The sequence below is a fragment of the Argentina silus genome (genome assembly GCF_951799395.1).
Source record: "Argentina silus genome assembly, chromosome: 14".
NCBI lineage: Eukaryota > Metazoa > Chordata > Actinopteri > Argentiniformes > Argentinidae > Argentina > Argentina silus.
Genome location: NC_139668.1, coordinates 11,795,284 through 11,812,990, shown reverse-complemented (window position 1 = coordinate 11,812,990; position 17,707 = coordinate 11,795,284). Strand labels below are relative to the sequence as shown.

The 17,707-nt window shown below is 44.0% G+C and overlaps 2 protein-coding genes across 6 annotated transcripts in view; one reads left to right on the top strand and one right to left on the bottom strand.

The window, feature by feature from the left end:
• Nucleotides 1–287: 287 nt before the first annotated feature.
• Nucleotides 288–2,254, bottom strand: LOC310815401 (rho-related GTP-binding protein RhoG-like). The gene is made up of 2 exons (XM_083685148.1): nucleotides 2,118–2,254; nucleotides 288–1,487 (listed from the first exon to the last, which is right to left on the bottom strand). The coding sequence occupies exon 2, from the start codon at nucleotides 1,459–1,461 to the stop codon at nucleotides 886–888; it is 576 nt and encodes a 191-aa protein (XP_083541274.1). The 5' UTR covers nucleotides 1,462–1,487; nucleotides 2,118–2,254; the 3' UTR covers nucleotides 288–885.
• Nucleotides 2,255–2,969: 715 nt separating this feature from the next.
• The window catches only part of stim1a (stromal interaction molecule 1a), a 30,693-nt gene continuing 15,955 nt past the window's right edge, over nucleotides 2,970–17,707 (top strand). For 3 of the 5 annotated variants that reach the window (XM_083684320.1, XM_083684321.1, XM_083684322.1), the window contains exons 1-6: nucleotides 2,970–3,131; nucleotides 4,545–4,677; nucleotides 9,368–9,498; nucleotides 12,368–12,482; nucleotides 14,857–14,968; nucleotides 15,238–15,353. In XM_083684320.1, coding sequence (XP_083540446.1) covers nucleotides 4,557–4,677; nucleotides 9,368–9,498; nucleotides 12,368–12,482; nucleotides 14,857–14,968; nucleotides 15,238–15,353 — 595 coding nt within the window. In that variant the 5' untranslated portion in view covers nucleotides 2,970–3,131; nucleotides 4,545–4,556. Of the gene's footprint in view, nucleotides 3,132–3,151; nucleotides 3,656–4,544; nucleotides 4,678–9,367; nucleotides 9,499–12,367; nucleotides 12,483–14,856; nucleotides 14,969–15,237; nucleotides 15,354–17,707 lie in introns of those variants that run through there. The other 2 variants (XM_083684323.1, XM_083684319.1) reach the window with 2 other exon arrangements.

The following is a 17,707-nucleotide window of genomic DNA, read 5'->3' as shown; positions in this document are numbered from 1 at the left end:
TTTCTGCTCTTTGCCTTTGAGAAGACTTCTCAATATACTTACACAACAGTTAATAAAAACTTCCAGAACCCCAACGAAACTAGAATAGCAAGCAATCTATGGACTGGAGGGAAGTTACTGCTAAGTTCCCTTTTTCAATCTCTCCTCCCCCCCCGCCCCCCCCCCTTTTTGCTCCCTCTGACTAATGACCCTGACCCTGACCACACTCAAGGTAACGTGCAATGTCTCTCTCTGTGGCATGTTGGTGATGCACTGCACCAGCAAAAAAACTGATGATACAGTAAAATTGACTTCATGGCAGCTTATTTTGAAAGAGAATGCATGTTTCACACACACTTACTGTGCAGTACAGTACAGTCCAATCGTTATTCTTAAACACACTTGTATTCAGTGATATTCAGTTATTTTTGTAAAGCCAATATTTTAATATGACACATCAGCCATCAAGATACACATTTGAAATTATACAATCACACAGAATCCACTTGTCCCAGGTGCAGTCTTAAAAAAAGGCATTCTTCAGCTTAATCCCCTTATCTTAATGATGTTCTTAGAAAAAGGGTTGTACCTTGAACCAAAAAAGGTTATTTGACTGTCCCTGAAGCTTACCCTTTGAGAAACTGTGGTGCAGTGTAAAACCATTTTGGTTCCATGTAAAACCCTCTCTGTGGAACCAAAAAGGGTTCTACGTGGCACCAAAAAACGTTCTTCTACAGGGTTCTTCTGTAGGGACAAGGACAACCTATTTTTCTAAAAGTGTTTGATATCGGCAATACTTCCTAACATAATCCATTTCTCAAATCAACTACATCAATGGCTTATACATCCACAACAATTAAATATTGTTCTATTTGATTTATTCCTGTAAGAATGTCTTTATTTACTCTACAATAGAACACAGGGTTTCTTGGTGGTGGTTGGTTGTGGGTTGAGAAAGGCACGCACAGCCTCAGTGAAAACCTCCTTGATTCCATCTTGATTGAGGGCAGAGCACTCAAGGTACTTGATGGCTTGGATCTGTTTTGCCAGAGCTGTGCCCTGCTGTTGGGTGATGGTTGTCTGGTTCTGAACCTTCAGCTTCTTCAGGAGCTCTGGGTCATTGCGCAGGTCTCTCTTGGTGCCCACCAGAAGAATAGGCACGTTGGGGCAATGGTGGGTAACCTCTGGGTGCCACTTGTGCTTGATATTCTCATAGGATGGTGGGCTGGCGATGGAGAAGCAGATGACAAACACGTTGGTCTGGGGATAGGAGAGGGTGCGCAGACGGTCATACTCCTCTTGTCCGGCTGTGTCCCACAGGTTAAGGCTAATAGTCCTGCTGTCCACTGTTGTCTGGGCACTGTAGTTGTCAAACACTGTGGGGATGTACTCCTTAGGGAAGGCGTTAGTGGTGTAGGAGATGAGGAGGCAGGTTTTTCCAACAGCACCGTCCCCCACCACCACACACTTAATGCTCTGCATTCTGACCCCTTCACTGTCTCAGACACCTGTTAAAACACAATGAGAAACTCTATCACATACAGTTCACAAGTGAGGTTTGTGGTTTAAATTGGTTGGTTTCAAAGATATTACTTACACCCTCCTCATCTGTCTCTTCAGTTCCAAGTCTATTTATATACGTACATTTATGTTCAACTATTCTTGCTTGGCTTTTATTTATGTGAAAAGGCTTATCTGTATGTACGGTATGTTTTACCTCAAGTAAACAAGTAAGAACATTGGACTGGATGGTTGTGAATATTTACATATTTCCAGTGTGAGACCCGTATGAAACAAAAGGATTTCTATGACCTGAATCAAAGATTATGAACCCAAACATTCAGACCTGGTTCTCGTTTTTTCAAATCCCATAATAACATAAAACAGGCTCATCATAAATATATTGAAATAAATTACTGAATGCATTATAATATACAGTATATCATGAAACTCATCTCCTCGTTATACATAGATACATTGATACATACTCTACATACATACATTAAAGCACACACACACACACACACACACACACACACACACACACACACACACACACACACACACACACACACACACACACACATTGAAATCAGCTACTCAGCAGCTAATAATAAAAATGATTTGATCAAACTTACCAGACATTGCCTACAGTATCTTGATCCAAATGAGTTTGTATGATCATGGAGCCTCTTCTGTAACTGATTGAGAGCAAAGCAGAAGTCTAGCTGTGAGGGAAGTGTACGTGTTTAAAATGCCTGGATGAGGCTCAAAGAACTATAGCACTGTGTGAGGAAGTTTGACTAACCAATGACAGGCCTAGGACTGTGTATCAAATCTCTGTCAGGAGCCCCTACTCCTAGCCACTCCTATAGCAGGTCTGAGAGGATGGATAGATGTACAATCATATATTTGTATATCCTCTCAGATTAAATATTTGGGATTCACTCACAAGCAACTCTCTCACTCATTAACTCTCTCACTTATTAACTCACTCACTAGCATTCTCCTCTCTAATCCACTTCAGCAGCCTATTATAAATATCGGCAGAACTTGCATTATAAACGTTGGCTAGCAATTTAAAGCCACAGCCTGTCATTTCATTTGGGTTACTTTGATGCGATAAGTACAACTGTCTTGAACCTTTCATATTGGACATAAAGGACTTCATTACTCATTGTTTGTTTTTTGTTATTCGATTATAAAAGTATGAAAGTAATACCAGAGATTATACCTTCCTTTAAAGAGGCTTTGGTTATACTGATCTCAGTGTCATTCCTAAATGCACTAAATGCCACAGCAATCAAGTGTTGTATACGTATTTTTTGTTGGTGACCGCCATTCTCTGATGGTATGCAGAAATGAAATGAGAAATGAGAAATGAGTTTGGCCTCAGGGTGGCATACTTGAGCTTACAATGTTGAGCTAAATTCCTAGTGCTGTGCATCCCTTCCATTTATCCTTCATCCACATCATTAGGCGGCAGTGTATGTAAGAATCCACTGTATTGGAACTCTGCGGTTTTCCAAATACAGAGAGGGACTGAGAAGTCTGATCGAAGTGCCGCTGTGTTCTGCTGGGAGAACCAGACATTTGCTGTAATGTTGAAACGTAGCTGAATAAAACCGCTCTGGGTTTTGGATTAATGATAGGTAAAACACATTTTTGTTGTCATGTACTCAAGTGCATTCAGTCTAGCCGCTGATGCTAGCTAAGTAGCTGTCTATCTAGCCAGCGTAGAATCAGTCGCGGTCTGGTTTGTCAGTGTATGTCGCACTCGTGTGCCATATAAGCTAGTATCGGGCGAGTTAGCGACCGGTAAATAGCAATATGTGAGACAAGAAGGTGACTACCTCTCTAGCCTAGCATAGCTAAACTCAGCCAATGATATCCAGCTAGCTATGTAGCTACAAGCTGCCTCGGCCGCAGTGTGATAGCAACAGTGACACCGCCTTGGATTGTCTTATTGAATGCGGTCTACTGCTAGCCAGTCATCATACGCAGATTTATGACAGCCAACTACTACTAGCCAACAACGACACGTTAGCTCTTTATCCATGGAGTACAGGGGGGTCTCTCATAGTGTGGACTTCAGACTGAAGACGTGCCTTTGATCTAGGACAGAGTTACCAAGTGTGAAAGATCAGAAGACCTTCCAATGCAAATATCTTGAGAGGTAAATCTATTGTTAAAAAGCATGTGCGTTTGTTAGCTTTCAAACGACTGATCTAAATGTGACAGCTGACGACGTAGCTAGCTTCAATCCAGGCCAATGCTGGCCAGCAGTTGTCACTTTTCATAAACATTGTTTCTCTGTCTGGTGGCTGGTTATCTGTCATACGTTAGCCTAATTATTTAGTTACTCTAAGCAGGAAATATTGCTATTCTAATATATGATATTTACGAAGCTGTTCACGCATTGTGAAATAACATGAGCGAGCTAGCTAGCCAGCTAACGGGGAAAGCTCATCATTTTTAGGTTTCAGGGAGGGGAACTGTCAGACAATGGCTTGTTAGGCATGCAAAGTTTTCTTGCTACTGTAGCAGACCTTTTTTCCCCTCAAAGTCGACTCTACAAGCTTCTGTATAAAATCCCTGTACTAGATATTGGAGCGAACGGCGGGGTAGAGCAGCTTGCCCTAAGCGGGTATCGAACTCACAGTCTTCCGCTTACAAACCGGTCGCGCCAGCTACAACACCAAGAGAGTTAACTGCCTTGGCAGAGCTGCTAAACGGGCCTTACACAGGGTCGTTACAATATATTTACAAGATATGTCACATTATACAGAAGACTGTAGGCTGGAGTTGCCTCGGTGATACTTTAAATGGCTCTAGTGAGACCAGTTCTGTTATCATCAAATAGGCGTTGAGAAAAGGTCTTCTTCATGTGCTATTTTCATGTAAAAGTCACTTGGTCGGATGGGTATTGCATGTCAACTTGTTCAACTAGCTCTCCGGGCGGATGTCACTCAGACCTGATCTGGATAGTAGATAATACAGGGAATATAGGATGAACGCGTGAGATCTCACTAAACTAAACCACTTCTTTGCGTACCCCTATCTAGCAAACGTCCAGTATGGATTTCAGCAAATTGGTGACCTTGTGGATTGTATGCTTATGTCTCCTGGGCGAATGTCGGACAGAGAAACCAGGCCAATCCAACTCAGACCATCAACACATTGATAATGGGGTGTCAGGTAAGTCATCATTTAGAACGTAGTTTTCGTATATCTTGATTCATATGGACCTTATTCAGAATGTCGAGTCATTCAATGCTTGAAATGTCAGGTGATGAATATTGACTCATTGTAGACTTTGTTATAGAGCACTTAAACCTCATGTCATCCAATTCTGTATTTAGAAATTGTGCCTGCTCTAAATGTAGCCATGCTGAGAATAGTCAGGGTATGCATTCTCTGTTAAGCTCTGTCCTCCATGAGATCATGGCACACTGTCACATAAGGGGGACCAGTGCATCTTGGTACTAATGCATGTTTTTCAATGGGATTTAAATGATTGGACAGTGGTTACAGAAAAGTAAATCGATTTGTTGAAGTGTTTCAGTTCTACCTATCTAGATTTGTAGTTTAACTTCATTATATGCAATTCTATGGTCTAATATATGTCTATGTCTACTCTAGGGACACAAAAAATGTCAACCCATTCCGTCATAGGTTTTGTTAAAACTGAACAACATACACCTGAATTAAATATGTAGATCGGAGTGGGCTTTGTGGAACAATATCTTCGTCAGTTAAGTTGCACACTATTTATTGTCATTTTGGGAAATCAGTGGAATTTGGAAGAAAACATTCTGGAGAAAGGTGTTGTTTGAGGTCAGCCAGACCCTGACCTTGTATGGAAGTGTTTGCTATAGGCCCATTGTAGGTACTGTATGGGAACACCCCAACTAGTCTCACTCAGTTTCCCTTTCGGGTGCTCTGGGTCATGCATCAACATATTGCATTTGTACAGCTGAAGGCAAAAGTTAAGTGCTTGCCAATTATTTCCTGCAATTTACTGTTTATACAGGGCGCCTGTGATTGCCCATGAACAATGTTGATGTTAAAGTTGTGGCATTTGTAATTTATCATGCGTTCCCAAGCTTCCTGTACCAGGGGCCTTTGAGGAGTGAAAATGGTAACTTGAATAACACTAGCTTTGAAGACGAGATGTTAGTAGCTTTAAACCACTTACAGTGATTGTACCTCAAAGTTAATGGCTTGCAAGGCCTTTTGATTTGATTACATGCTTTAAGTCCAGAAGAGCTCACTATTGACACAACAAATTGTCTGTCATAGTCGACCATAGCCATGGAAGATTGTTATTTATGGTATGATAAAGATGATGGACCTGCCAGACAGACGCAGATGCTCACACACACACACACACACACACACACACACGCATACACACGCACGCACCCACATACATACACACCCATACATACATACATACATACATACATACATACGCACACACACACACATACATACACACACATACATACGCACCCACACACACACACACACACACACACACACACACACACAGTAGCTTACGTAACTTAACTCTCTTAAAAAGGTAGACTAGTATGTAAATATATAATCTCGAGCCCCAGGAAGTTTGCAAACCAAATGAGAAAGTGGAGAGGGTGGGTGGGGTGCGTGACAGAGCTGCAGGTAGGGAGCTTGATTCTTCCTCAATATCTGGTGTTGAATGAATGAGCACCACATTTCTGGAATGTAGACTGACTGGTATTTTCAATTGGCAAAAAACAAGGTGCAAAAAGTAACTTTTCAACCACACCCCTCTACATTACAGTGGGTACAGGGCCTAACTATGGGTCTGTGCAGGGGTTTCAGAAATAAAGAACAAGTTGACCTGGTATCTGAAGTCATGTTAGGAAGACTTTTAGTTTCAGATGCATTCGTACACTGTGTACTCTAAAGTAGGCTATTTACTCAGGTTTGGTGGAAGGCTATGGTCATGCTGGCTGATGAAGCTGCTCAGATACTCATTTAATCCCCACTCACTTAGATGGGGATGCTAAGGGTGTGGCTGATCAAACTGCCACAAAAGACTGTTTTAAGATTGTACAGTTTTGACATTTTACTCCAAAGGAGCTGTAGTTATGGCAGAGGAAGTACTGTTTTTCATCAGAAATGCTCCACCCCACTTTCTGCTGCAGTGCAGTGGCACATTGTGTCATATTCTGTGTGTATTGGAGAAGGGAAGGATTTACAGTATAGCCTTGTCAGAGATTGTCAAGCAAGTCTGAAGTTGACAGACAAAGACAAAAACTACCCGACCTAAACATAATTGACTGTAACAGCTTATTGTAGCCCTTTCTTCCTCTAGTAGAGTGCTCTGAATGAGTAGGTCCATTTTGGCTGTTTTTGATATTATGGTATTGATTCCACATTGCCCACCTGTCACAGGCTCTGTGGCTGCAAGCCCATGAGAGGTTGGGGTGGGTTAGCTTGTCGCAGTTGTGCTGTCACTGAAAGTCGCAGTTCCAGTGTATCTCTTTGTACTAGATACAGATACCTACCTTATGTTCCTAGGCTTCCTGCAACTCTTCCATGCATGCAAAGGTGTCTGACCAGGTTATACTCCACTAGTCATGAGACATTAGCCTATCCTACAATCCTAGCCCAAGTGGATTTGTATTGGAGTGGGTGAGCAGAAAGTCAAGCCAAGAGTGTCACAGAATAAAACAGACATATCTGACCCTGATTTTTCATAGATCTGCTGGATTTAATGGTAGAACCTGCTGTGTCTTATGTTATGCTGACTCATGCCTACATTTCTCTGTTTGCCTTGCCTTGCTCAGAGGACTGTTGACCAAGCACCACACCGCGCGCACACACGCACAAATACACACAAATACAAACGCACACACACTGAAGCATAGCCCACACTAAAGCAAATGATGTCTCTTGAACTGTTTTCTTAGCTTTGAACTGTCACTTTGTCTTAGTGAATTAGTAATTAGTTTTCTGACTGACTTAATGTAGGCTTAGACTATCTAATTTGACAGTGGTTCTGTAATCTGTTATTTATCATTGGTGGTTGTAGAAAATATATTGGAATGTGTTTTGGGAGGCAATCTCAATAGTTTATTCTTGGCAGTTTAGTCTCTGTAGTCTAGACGGCCTTTGTCACGCTCTTGTGTTGTCTAGAATGTCCAGAATGTGTGCTGCTATGTAGGCCAAACTAGGTTTTCCTCAGTGGAAGCCATGGTAGCCTTGTATGTGATCTACTGCAGAGGGTTTCTAGCCCCTCAGGAGAGAGGAGGGGAGAGACTGCAGGCAACACAGACAGGCTCCACAGGTCCACAGCCATTTCATAACCATGGCTAGACTAAGAGGTACTCATGGCATTGGATGCCATGTAGCCAAGGCCCCTCTAACCTTTTTTTTTTTGCTCCATAGCTGGGATTATTTTGATGTTATTGACAATGTAAGCCTAATTGTATGAGTTTTATATTTTAGGCTTCTATATCAGGATGCTGTTATATGCTTAGTAGCTTGTTCTAGGCTTGAGATAAATTGTCTTGCTAATCTCATTATCCAAGCCTTTGAAATTGACTATGCTTTAAACTGTGTTACTACAGAGATACCGGTCATATATAGGTTATATAGGTCCTCCTTCCTCAGCAAGACCTCAACTCAGTGAATGAACACGGGTGAGGTAGACTTTACTGTGTGCTCTGTCATGGTGTAGATTTTTGGCCTTCAAAGGTTGCAGTTAATTTCTACTGGTAAGTGATAGCCTTGGTGCACAGTAATCAGATAGGGTACTCTCTGTGCCAACATAACAAACATGGGTTCAAATAGTATTTGAAGTCATTTCAAATGCTTAGCTGTGCTTGATTGAGTTTGCCTGCCACAATCAAACCAATGGAATAGTCTCAAAAGGGGCAAACGCACCCATCTGTTCCCAGAAAGGCTAGGGCAAATTCTCAACATATTGAAAATATTTCAAATACCTTTCAACCCAGGTCTGGTTAATGAACACAGGGTCTTGTGAGACACACATAGTGGTAGATCTTCTGAAACGCTTTAATTGGTTTCTCCAACAGTATGTCACTATTGTTACAAGGTAGGCTAAACATCATCAGGGCTCTCGAATAATTCACTACGCAACGATGATTTGCCCTTATATTTTCTCCTGGTTTGTGAGTTCCCCCACACTATGACTTGCTTCCCCACGCATGTAGCACTTACGTTGATGGCATAACAGCAACACCCTTGTCATTCTGAGTGTGGGTAGCGATCAGTTTACTACACCACTGACAACTTCCAACCCTCCCCACCCTTCTCAACTATCGGTAGGCCTACAGCTGGACAGAGCCAGTCTATAAATAGGCTCTTGCTAGTTTTAAGTAATGCTCCATCTATATTTAAACTCTCTTATAGTTGTTTTGGGTGAGGCTGTGAGTTCCAAAGTTCATCTGCCACGGTAGCAATTGAAACTGGGATGGCCTCAACATAAATAGAGCTTTGTTTTTTGTTTAGTTTTTTTAAGCCTAGGGGCAATTCCGCATTTTCCCCATTCTTATGATGGAAGATGGTTGAGAAATGTATTTCTTACTTCATTCCCCAAAAATATAGATTCTTAGCTTTCATTTGACAACCAATTTGATATACTCTGATGGATTTTGGTCCTCATGGGTCCTTTTACACGCCCCTAGTCCTTAAGCCACTCCCTGATGACTGATGCATTTAACCTCAGATTTACATTTCAATGCAGCAATTGTTGTAAGTCGGGTTTCCTTTACTCAGTAATGGCACTCACTCCTATTCCTCTATGATTAAAACCCTCTAAGCTGCTCAGGGATGAGAGCCTTGACCTAATAGAACCTTGTCATTTCTTCTTCAGAGCTCTGTCGTATCGACCAGCCACTATGCAAGGACGAGAACGCCGCCCTCAGCTTCGAAGCTATCCGAAGTATCCACAAGCAGATGGACGACGATGCAAACGGCAATGTGGATGTGTCAGAGACAGACGGGGTGAGTACCTCCAGCTGCCCTACTATATACTGAGCAGACCTGGGCTCAAATAGTATTTGGATTCTGTCAAGTACTTGATTGGGCTTGCCTGGTGCAATGGAGCCAATAGTCTGGTGCAATGGAGCCAATAGTCCCAAAAGTTCAAGCCCCGCCCGCCTGGCTGGCACTCCAGGCAGGCTCAATCCAATGCTCAAAGTATTTAAAAAAAAAAAAATACAAAACTGTAAAAAATACTATTTAAACGCAGGTCTGATATTTTCTTGGAATTGCTGATTTCTTCAATATTCACCTTGTTGTGTTGAAGGGGATTCAATGTATTGTGCAGCACCTGTTTTGCCTCTCCCACACACAGAGGAGGCCTGTAGGTATCAGTACTGTAATCTCTTGTTATTTACCAGGGATTCCTTCCCAACATGGCCATGGATAACCAGATTAGTTTATCGCTGTCCTTTAACAGCCTTTATTTGCTCTCGAAGTAAATGGAGGCTTTGTGCCCCTGCAGCTCTTGTCCTGAGCTCACTGTCGTTCACTGAGAACTTTTCCCACTAAGTGGTCATCAGACGTACTCCTCGTAGTGTAATCAACTGTGAACTGATGAAGGACTTCATCACTTGGGAATCATGTGACCATCACCCTAACCTCCTCTTCTTTATTGGCAGTGTCTGGATTGCTAACGTCCCATCTGCTTTCGAGACAGTGTCCTGGGCCAGTGCTTTCTAAATAGTGTCCTGGGCTAGTCCTTTTAAAACTGTGTCCTGGGCCTCCTCAGGGAGTGCATGGCAGCAGGCATTCCTGCTGACCAGGAGAGGTCAAGGCTAGTAAGATGACACCTGTGTAGCCTGGCTTGGCCTGTCAGCCTGCAGCAGGCCTCTGACCGCAGCCAGTGTAACAGGGTCAATCCTTGTCTGCCCAAGGCAGGTTTCAAACCCATGATACATGACACAAAATACTCTAGAAATCAGTGTACTAACAATCCATTACCCTTCCAAAACATGGCGTTGGTTGAGCGAGGGGGACACTAATCTAGGTCTCAGGAAGGTGACGTCACTGCACCATGCTGAACTTGGCTATCCGCTACACCAGCAGTGCAGCCATGGCCAGTCTGGTGTGGCCTGGGCCTGTGGCCTGGGCCTGGGGTTGGGTCTGGCAGGCAGTCTCTTCAATGCTGCTATCTACAGCAGGGGATGAGCAGTTTTGCAAGAGACACTACTCTACAGGCAGCTGTCCGTGATGCTGTGAATAAAGCGCAGAATGGTGGGGCACTGCTGTGAGTGCTAGCTCTGAGCCAATACTGAGGGGGGCTGAGAAGGACGGTGAGCCGAGCTCCCAAACTAAGGCGACCTTGCAGGCGGCTTTTCGGTTTGAAGCTGTGGTGATTGAAACACGGTGATTAAAAGGACATCAGGCCCCTTGGAACACATAACGTATTGCTGCAGATGTAGGCTAGAACGCGATTTTATCACCTGATGTCTTCCAAGTTTTTCCTCTCAGACCTTCTGTTTACTACAGCGAAACCCTCCAACACTAAGCTGTCCTCCTCCCATGTAGTATGAGCTGTTCTGTGTGGGGGCGGGTGTCGTACAGGAGCCAAGCTTCTCTTCCTCACAGGAAGAACTGCATGGGGGCTGAGCTGATATGGACATGGAGAGCTAACGTCAGCCAAGCCCTGTCAGTGGTGTTGCTAAACAGAACTGGGCTCTGTCACTCAATGCTTTCTCTATAGTTACTTATAAGGCTATGTGTAGTACAATGGGGCCATGAGATAGAATGATTGACAGTGCATGCCTTGACCTTAAAGAGACATGCTTCTCTGGTTCTCTTCTTTTATCACCAAATGATGACCTAGGCTGAGTATTGCAGACTCTATTTAAACAGTCCCAATTGTAATGTTAAAGGAATAGTTCACCCCTTTTCACTGGCTCTCAGGCCAATAAAGCTTCAGTAGAAAATGTGACACATAATCCAAATGGTTACAGATCCGTGTCATCATTCACCTGTTCAGACAATGTCTGGATCTTAATTGTCACAACAGCTTAGACCATGTCTTTTTTTTTTTTTCTTCTCATTGTGTGGTCTTGAGTGTGGATTTCCGGACTCAGTTAGCGCTAGGTGTGAACACTGGGTCTATCTCGTAGTCATGAATACCATGATAACAAGGCAAAGTGGAGTGCACACAGGGGAGGAGAGCCAGTTTGCAGTGCTAGCTGCGTTGTCTGGCTCTGCAGGGGTAGGCCCAGGGCATGTCTCTCTCTTACTCTCTGGGCAGGCAATGCAGGGCTCCCGTTAACTCACTGATACAATACAGTATGTTAGGATTGGGTATAAGATATTCCTGGGTGAAGAAGGTATTTAAGCTTATACCTTTTTATTTCTGTCAATACTGCCGATATCGTCTCCACCTGTATCTTGCAATTATTATACCCACCAACATGTTGTTTAAGAACATTATCGAAATCAAACTTGCACACAAGCATCACAAAACATGATCAATAACTCTTGTCTGAGGGCCAGGGGTGGAGAAGGTCATAAATATGACTTTTGGGCTGGTAACGGTGGCCAAAGAGAGAGAGAGAGAGAGAGAGAAAGTACTTACCATCGATCTGCGAAAAGTTTTAGTCATGTTGAAAGTCCTCTAAAAGGTATTACCGTATACCGGGATGTTTTGGACGGTAGGTACACCGGTTTGAGAATTCTAATGCCGGCTCAAGCCTACAAATATGTACTTGGAGGCAATGTTCCAGGGTTCATACTGTAGATCTATATCTGGATGAGTGGCAACCAGGTGGTACAGCAGCTAGCCACGAACTGTATGCCTGGTGCAATTGACGGCCCTCTTCCTTCCCCCCTATGACACCCTGCGGACCTGCAGTTCCTGAGAGAGGACCTCAACTACCACGACCCCAAGGCCAAACACAACAGTTTCCATGGCGATGACCAGTTCATCAGCGTTGAGGACCTTTGGAACGCATGGAAGGGATCTGAAGGTACTACTTTACTCTCTGTCTCAGTGCTAGGGGCATGGTAGGGCTCTGAAGGGGTAGTCTCTGTCTCAGTGCTAGGAACATGGTAGGGCTCTGAAGGGGTAGTCTCTGTCTCAGTGCTAGGAACATGGTAGGGCTCTGAAGGGGTAGTCTCTGTCTCAGTGCTAGGAACATGGTAGGGCTCTGAAGGGGTAGTCTCTGTCTCAGTGCTAGGAACATGGTAGGGCTCTGAAGGGGTAGTCTCTGTCTCAGTGCTAGGAACATGGTAGGGCTCTGAAGGGGTAGTCTCTGTCTCAGTGCTAGGAACATGGTAGGGCTCTGAAGGGGTAGTCTCTGTCTCAGTGCTAGGAACATGGTATCATGAATCAGCCCCTCGGCACACACTGCTCAATGCATCTGTTTGCATAAATGAGTCTCAGAAGCCGACGATGAATCTAATTTTGTACTCTGTGTTCTCCTCTGAGTACCTCTGTCTGTCTCCCTCCTCGTTTGATGTCTCAACACTCACTGATACCATGTTTTTATTATATATATTTTTTTACATCAGTACAGCTCTGATGGTTGCTGTACTCACGATCCTCCTACGAGTGCTTTGTGCCCACATAGATGATTTAGACTTTTTTGCAATTTGTATTTGATTTCAATCACCATTAGATTCGAGGTTACCAGGTGACTCAGGCAAGGGAGATTCGATTTTGCTTCTCAACCATTGACTGAGCAGAGCATTCATACTTATTAGATTCGATTTTTTAGATTAGATTCAACTTCATTGTCATTTATTGTCATTGCAAGTACTGAGACAACGAAATGTAGTTTGGCATCAAAAGACATGAAATTGTAGACAGTTCATGGTATTACAGTATAAGGTATTACATTGAGTGTAAATAAATGAATATAATAAGTGAATATACATGAGATGAATATCAATATGATATGTACAGTTGAACAAGAACAATAGGTCTTGAGGTATGTTACATATGTAAGATGTATAATTAGAGACCAATATAATAAATATGGTATGTGCATATTTACTTATCTGCCGGTATGTCAGCATTGTCAAGAGTGCAGAGTAGACCACTTAGCAGCTCAAGCCTCCTAGCAGAGGGGCGTCAGTGGATCTGTCAACACCACCAACAGTAACACACACACACACACACACACACACACACACACACACACACACACACACACACACACACACACTTCACCTCCTTCTCTTTGTCCTGCTTGCCACACTCTTATCTCTAGTGTCGCCTTATCATACAGCACTCATGGCTTTTCCCAACTACCCCTCGCCCCTCTCTCCCCTACCCCTCTCTCCTCTCTCCCCTACCCACATCTCTCCCTCTCTTTCCCCTACCCCCTATCTTTCACCCTCTCCTCTTTCCCCCACCCCCCATCTCTCCCTTTCTCTCCTTTTTCCCCTACCCCCATCTCTCACTCTCTCCTCTTTCCCTTTACCCCTCATCTCTGGTTCCATATCCTCCATCATTCCCTTTCTCTCCTCTTTCCCCAACCCCCCATATCTCCCTTACTCTCCTCTTCCCCCCTATCCTCCATCTCTCCCTCTCTCATCTTTCCCCAACCCCCCATCTCTCCCTTTCTCTCCCTCTCTCCTCTCTACACCCCCCCCCCACCGCCTACCCCCCACCCCCTATCTCTTCTTCTCGCTAGTGGTTGTGTTTGATTCAGCCTGCATTGCAGCTCCTCGTCAGGCAGGGCTCAGAGGAGGTGGAGAGCCAGGAATCTGGGTCTCTGCTGCTCACTGCTCAGGCCAGCAGCATGCAGCACATTAACACAGGCAGCCCACTCGGTTGACTCCCTGCCAAGGGGGCTGTATGTAGCCCATCTTCCTTACACTGTTTTGATTGAGAGTCAGCCAGCATACGCTTAAAAGTCTGTTATGATAGAGGATACTTTCTTAAGTGATTTAGGATACAGACACATTAATAATATATTGAGGAGAATCACAGATGTCTGTATGTGTTATTAGCATACAAGCTGTATTGGAAATGATAGGCCTGTCTGAACTTGAATCTGTGTTAGAGCATAAAGAACAGGGAGGTAATTATGGCAACACAAAAACATCTTCAGCTAACACCATGTTCTCATTTGAGCATTGCGTGCAGAGGAGCTTCAGTTAGTACAGCAAAAACTTGAGGGGGGGGGCGGAGAACTTTGCGGACAACTTACTTACTTAACATCTGACTTTCTTCGATCCCCGATTTCTCAACCAAGGGTTTTCAGAGATTTAGTTAGCCGTACTGTTAACGTAGTAGCGTTTACGTGTTCCCAAACACCTTTTTCTTCTATTCCCACATCCCTGATTGAGAACCAATGACGGGGAGTTGATGCTGTGTTCCTGTGTATTTGACAGTGTACAACTGGACAGTGGATGAGGTAGTGGAGTGGCTCATCACCTACGTGGAACTGCCTCAGTATGTCGACGCTATCCGCAAGATGCACTTCAACGGCAGCGCCATGCCGAGGTAAGTCACCGTACGACCCTACGATGTTCTGAAAAAAGGTTCTACAGTATATAGAAGCAAAAAAAAAGGGTTATTTGGCTGTCCCTGTAGGAGAATCCTTTGAAGAACACTTTTTGGTGCCATGTACTATAGCAAAACCTCTCTGTGGAAAGGGTTCTACGTGGCACCGAAAAGGGTTCTACGACAGTGACAACCAAATAACCTTTTTTTTTTTCTAGGGGTCTACTCGTTCATGTTATCACCATGTTACTGTTTTTCTGTTCCCTCAGGCTGGCGCTGAAGAACACCACTCTGACAGTGTCGGTTCTGAAGATTCTGGACCGCAGCCATGTCCAGAAGTTACAGCTCAAAGCCCTGGACACTGTCTTGTTCGGAGCTCCACTAAGTAAGCACAGCTTTTTTTTCCCCCAATCACCATCATTTTCCTTTGAAGTATTTCTGCCCTAGTCTAGTGTGTTTTCACCTCCATTTCACACCATTAGAGAAAGGAGACATTTTGAGTTGGACATTGAAGAGACAGTTTGTGATTGGAATAATAATAAGAGGGGAAAGAACTACACTATCAGCGCCGTAACATAAATGGATTCTGTTGGACTAAATCCCTGGATATGTTCTGCTCTGAATTTTCTAGGAGCCTTACTGCTGCAGTTGACACTTGTGATTCAGATCCATTTCAGTTCAGCTGCAATGCACTTGATAAACAACAAGCTGTGTTCTAAGTCCAGGGACCACTATGCTATCCGGAGCAAAAGTGAACAAATGCTCATTCTTTGCTGCTGTGTGTCTTGCCAAAAACCAGGGCCCTGTTTTGAATTCTCTTAAAATGCATTCTCCCTTCCTCCCACCTTTCCTTGGAGGAAATCACTGACCTGAGATGAGGTGATTGGTGAAAGCAAGCAGCGGTAGACTTGCTTTGATTTCAATCATGTTCGATCCGTGATGGCTTCAAGGAAGGGAGGAGGGAGTAGGGAAGGGTTGAATTTCACAGCTATTTGAACAAAGCCCTGCTGTTCCACCCTGAGTAGAGAGGTATTGAGGAAGTGAGGAACTGTAGGTGAGGCTGAGCTGATCTGTATTCTAGGCACACCTCTCTGGCGCACTGAGACAAATAAACAGCCCCCCTCTTCCCCTTCCCCCTCCACCTCCACCATCACCAGCTCTCTGGCGCAGCTCCAGAATGCTGGTTTTCAGTATGTTACCCAGTATGACGGTGTGTCCAGCAGTCAGTCATGCATGCGGATACAATGGAGAAACTGGAGAGGTTCACCAATTACCACAGCTAGTTTAGCTGCCTCTGTGACTGATTCGTGTTCTAACACGCCGCTGGCACTGTTAGCATCCTCCCGCTCAGTTCTGTGTATTTGTGGCCCAGTTCTGTGTATTTCTTGTTCTATTCTTCATATTTCCTGCTTAACCAGGGTTGATGGGAATGACTGACTGATCATGACCACTTAGAACCGGCAGTGACATGTTCTGTTTTCTGTTATGACAAGCAGCCCTCTTAACACAGTGGAGGGCTGACTCCTTGCTTTTACATGGAAATATGACTCTGCAGTCTGCACTTCACAACGGGAGAGTCTTAATTCTCAACAGAATCTGTGATCGGGGATTATGTAACCATGCAAGAATATTAATGTGCCCTCAGGCTGTCTTAGTCCTTGATGTTCTCTGTGCTACCCGTACTAGAGAAGGGAGAGGACTAGATGTGCAGAGAGGGGTAAGAGGCAGGGGTAAGAGGCAGGGGTAAGAGGCAGGGGTAAGAGGCAGGGGTAAGAGGCAGGGGAAACAAGTGCATTTGGATGGGCAGAGATGATAGTAAAGAAGTATAAACACCATTAGGAGGAAGGGTAGAAGAAAGATTGGGACTTGAGGGTAGTGGATGCGGGGCAAAAGGAGGAGGGGTGCTAGTGGTCTGTGTCTGGCATGTGTCATTGTCAGTGTGTATGTGTGTGGGTGTGTGTGTGTGGGTGTGTGTGTGTGGTGAAGAGTTCCAGCTGGAGGAAGAGAGGGGAGGGGGGTTGTCTGGACATGACAGCCGCAGTGAGGAAGCCAGAGATGCCCCGCTGATAGTCATAAGGGCTGGGTGTGCACAGCAGCATGATTTTAAGACAGCTATCACAATGGCCTCATTGCATTTAGGAATGGGTGCTTTTTTTAATGGCTAACACATTTACCAAAGTGCATCCGTTTAACTGCCCTGTTTATGACTCATTTTACATAAAACCTGACTGTTCACCTGATGCATAACAGAGAGGTCACGTTTGAGCCAAGTCATTCCCAGTATAATCGTTTAACATGTCACTTTGGACTTGGCAACATTCCTGCAAGTTGATGATGCAGTGTTGTAAGAAAGAGAAAAAGCAATTTGTGTGTGTGTGTGTATGTGTGTTGCCTTGTGTTGTACCGGTAATTCAACTTTTATCGGGAGAAATGGAGAATCAAATTATGTTGCTTTATGACCCAAGGCTCATGTATTCCTCTGCAGTGTCTGTCTGCCACGGAATTTGTGTGGGTTTCTAACGCAGACCCGACTCGAATTGGGCATTAAGACTAAATAAAATGCCATAAATTAATACAAGTAGGAGCTGTAATGTTCCTGAGGGAGAGAATAGATGATTGGCATATGATGTACATTGGTAAACATAAACCCAGCAGTGGTGTAAAAACGACCAGAAAGTCATATTTAAGTGAAAGTATATTGTACTGTAGACCTTGCAAAAAGAAAATACTCAAGTTAAA

Coding starts and splice junctions, on each gene's coding strand:
- LOC310815401 (XM_083685148.1), bottom strand. CDS start 1,461: ATGCAGAGCATTAAGTGTGTGGTGGTGGGGGACGGTGCTGTTGGAAAA.